Below are 4,012 nucleotides of genomic sequence, written 5' to 3'. Positions count from 1 at the left end.
GTGCCGTCGAGTTGGACCCAACCCATAGCGACCCCTCCTTGGATTTCCGAGGCGGTATTTCCCAACCTTCCTTCCAAGGAGTGGCTAGTGGGTTTGAACCACCAGCCTTCTGGTTAGCAGTCAAGTGACTTAGGCACCATGCTACCAGAGCTCCCATCTTTATCCTTAGGAAATACATATTCATATAGATACAGCTTAGCCTGAAATTTATATCCTACTTCCGTAGTGATACTGCCTCGGAAACCCAAGGAGGGGTCACTATGAGTCGGGGCTGACTCGACGGCACATAACAACAACATATATATAGAGAGAGTTGACCTTTGAACAACATGGGGATAGAGGCACCTATATTATGTACTTAATAAATGGTTTCATCAAGTCAAAGGATGTAAAATCAACATACAAACACCAGTTGTATATGCACACATACACAAATAATAAAGCAAATAGGGCAAAATGTTACAACAGTTGAATCTAGATAAAGGACATATAGGTCATCTTTGTACTAGTTTTTCAATTTTTCTGTGTAAATTTTTTCCAACAAAATAGGCAACTTACTATGGTATACCTTTACAGCAGTATAATGTGTAGCCATTACAAATATACTTATTTTCAGGGAAAGCTGCTCCTATTATATTGCTAAGCATTCTAAACACTATTCATCAGCAAATGCCATTTTTGGTTAAGAAAATACACGCATAGCAAAATAGGGTGATGCAACAATAGTAACAGTGGATATTTTCAGAATATTCCCCTCAGCATATACACAGTCCCTGATTTGTCTATAGTGAGAATTTGCTACTTGTATAAAAAAAAGAACTAATGAAACTTGACAAACTCAGTCACTTCCATAATATTTAACTGGAAAGAGTCTCCCACACTTATTTCCTCCCAAGTGATTTTTGGGTCTCACACACCGTTATAGGCTTGCATCACATTTCCACACCCTCCTATCTTCCTGGCGCTGACTAACTGAAAGTTATAGTCAGATCATAAGAGCTCACATGTTGGAGTCATTCAGCAGCACTCTGACCCTTGACCTGTTGCCACTGGGCAGATGAGAGCTGGGCACCCACCTAGGCATACAATGCCATCGCCAGCATAGCCTTCCTTGCACACGCAGAGCCGACTTCCTGGGGTGGTTATTTTACAGTAAGCCTTGGCAGAACAGCCGCCATTGCTGATCTCACAGGCGTTGATTGCTATAGGAAGGAAAGGTGACACAGAGCATAGCAGGGTTAAGAGGGGAAAACAAAATATTGGTGCATTTTTACTTGGGTCACCAAGAAACGGAAGATCCCCAGAAATCTGAACTTACTGTCTTCTAGATTCCGAGGGAGGCATTGGGGGTTCCGTGGTAACAGTCTCACTTTGCACACTGAAAAATCAGGTTCAGTTGCTGGCCAACCCCTAACCCGCAGCCACCAGCTGTCTGTCAGTGGAGGCTTGAGTGTTGCTCTGATGCTGAACAGGTTTCAGCAGAGCTTCCCAACTAAGACAGGGAGAAAGGCCTGGTGACCTAATTCGGAAAGTCGGCCAGTGAGAACCCTAGGGATCACAGTGGTCTGATCGTGAGGACAGGAGCATTTCATTCTGTTGTGCCCAGGGTTGTTACAAGTCAGGAGCTGACTCGACAACAGCCAACAACAACAGCTGGTTCAGAGGAGGCAGGCGGCCTTATAAGAATGGCTAAGTCTTTGGAATAGTAAACATTTAGGATACCTCAGAACCACACTGGTAGGCAATGGCAAATACATCTAAGTCAAAAGAACATGAAGCACCCGATGGCTTCCCTGGTGAATCTGTCGAACATTTGAAGATTAGTGCTAATTCTTCACAAACGCTTCCAAAAAATAGAAGAGGAGGGAAAACTTCTCACCTCAGTATACAAGACCAGCAGCACACAAAGATATCACACAAAACCCCACAGACCAATCTCTCTTACAAATACAGACACAAAGGTCTTCAACAAAATACTAACAAATTGAATCCAGCAATCCATTAATGTACTACTTCATACCAGCAGAATGAAGAGGGATGAAAACCACCATTTCCATAGTTGCAGAAGGAGCACTGGACAAAATTCAACACACCTTTTGATACAAGCACTCAACAAACTAGGAAGAGAAGGTAATCCCCACAAGCTGATGAAGGCCTTCTGTGAAAACTCACAGCTAACATGATCCTTGAGGAAAGATTGAACACCTTCACCCTGAGGTCAGGAACAAGGCAAGGAGCTCAGCTTCCTCACTTTGATTCATCATTGTTCTGGAAGTTCTAGGCAGCAAAATTAGGCAAGAAAAAGAAATAAAAGGCATCCATGCTGGAAAGGAAGAAGTAGAGCTATCTTTATTCGCAGATGGAATGATTTTATAGATAGAAAAACCTAATAAATGAATTCAGCAAGTCACAGGGTATATGATTCAACATAAAAAAATCAGTTGTGTTTATATACACTAGTAAGGAACAAAACAGCCCTGGTGGCACAATGGTTTAAGTGCTGGCTGCTAACCAAAAGGTTGGCGGTTCAAACCCACCCAACACCTCCTAGTGATCAGTTCTCATAAAGATTAAAGCCTAGGAAACCCTATGGGGGCAGCTCTGTTCTGTCACATGGGTTTGCTATGAGTTGGAATCAACTCAACAGCATACAACGCCACCACCACCAACAGTAATGAAAAACCAACAAGGAAATTAAGGAGGTAATTCTATTTACAGTAGCATCAAAAATAGTGAGTACTTAGGAATACATTTAGCCAAGGAAGGGCAAGAGGTATACACTGAAAATTATAAAACTTTGTTCAAAGAAACTAAAGGAGATCTAAATGAATGGGAAGACATCCTCTGGAAGACTTAATATTGTTAAAATGACAATACTCCCAAATTGATCCATGGGTTCAATGTAATTGTTTCCAAATTCCACTGGCCTTTTTTTGTAGAAATGGGAAAGCTGGTCTTAAAATTCAGATAATTTACATACAGTAAAATGCACTAATTTTAAGTGTCCAATTAAAAAAAATTCATATAGAATTGCAAAGGGACCCCGAATAGCCAAAATAATCTTGGGAAAAGAAAAAAAAAAAAAGAGAACAAAGTTGGAGGACTTACACTTCTGATATCAAAACTTACTACAAAGCTACACAAAGTTCCACAAGACAGAAAATAACAAATGCTGGTGAGGCTGTGGAGAGATTGGAACTCTCATATACTGCTTGTGGGACTGCAAAATGGTGCAACCACTGTGGAAAATGGTATGGTGTTTCCTTAAAAAACTGAAAATAGAAATACCGTTTGATCCAGCAATTCTGTTACTAGAAATATATTCTAAAGAGGTGAGAGACAGAACACGAGCAGACATATGCACACCCATGTTCATTGCAGCACAATTCTCTATAGCAAACAGATGGAAACAACCTAAATACCCATCAGCAGATAATTAGAAAACCAAACTATGGTACATGTATGCAATGGAATACTATGCAACATTAAAGAACAATGAAGAATAGACGAATCATCTTGCAACATGGATGAATTTAGAGTACATTGTGCTGAGTGAAATAAATTAATCACAGAAGGACAAATATTATAGGAGCCCACTATTGTAAAAAGCCAAGGAAAGTTTATTCAGGGAAGGAAACTCAATTTTGTTGGTTACCGGGGATATGAGGGAAAGGGAGGAAAAATCTCGGACTATTTGGGGGTCACATGTTGTTTTGTGCAAGGGGAGAAACAGTATGGAAAGCATCTGTGACCAGCATGGTGATCCTGGGGAAAGGAAAGACACTGAAATGTACATAAAAGATATAGATAACAGAGGCAAATGCCATTACAGGCACAACACTGCAGTATCACTAGCACCAAATACTAGGCTACGGGTTAACACATAGACAGGTGAGAAGAGCAGGTGGGAGTAGGTGAACAGACATACACCCTAGACAAAGGATAGATTTGGCTGAAGATAATCTTACATATGCACTTGTGCTACACTATTAGCCAACAGAAGCAACAGAAG

General features: G+C 40.8%; 1 protein-coding gene across 1 annotated transcript in view; it reads right to left on the bottom strand.

Annotated features, from left to right (window-relative positions):
* Positions 1-4,012, bottom strand: part of STAB2 (stabilin 2) — a 228,909-nt gene that overhangs the window by 60,672 nt on the left and 164,225 nt on the right. Inside the window, exon 37 of the mRNA XM_007952402.1 lies at positions 1,077-1,202. Within this exon, the coding sequence (XP_007950593.1) occupies positions 1,077-1,202 (126 nt within the window). The remainder of the gene's footprint in view (positions 1-1,076; positions 1,203-4,012) is intronic.

The sequence above is a fragment of the Orycteropus afer genome, unplaced genomic scaffold (assembly GCF_000298275.1).
Source record: "Orycteropus afer afer isolate SDZICR_OR568_19922 unplaced genomic scaffold, OryAfe1.0 scaffold00334, whole genome shotgun sequence".
NCBI classification, from domain to species: Eukaryota; Metazoa; Chordata; class Mammalia; order Tubulidentata; family Orycteropodidae; genus Orycteropus; species Orycteropus afer.
The sequence above is the reverse complement of the archived record's forward strand: the minus strand, read 5'-3'. Positions and strand labels throughout refer to the sequence as shown.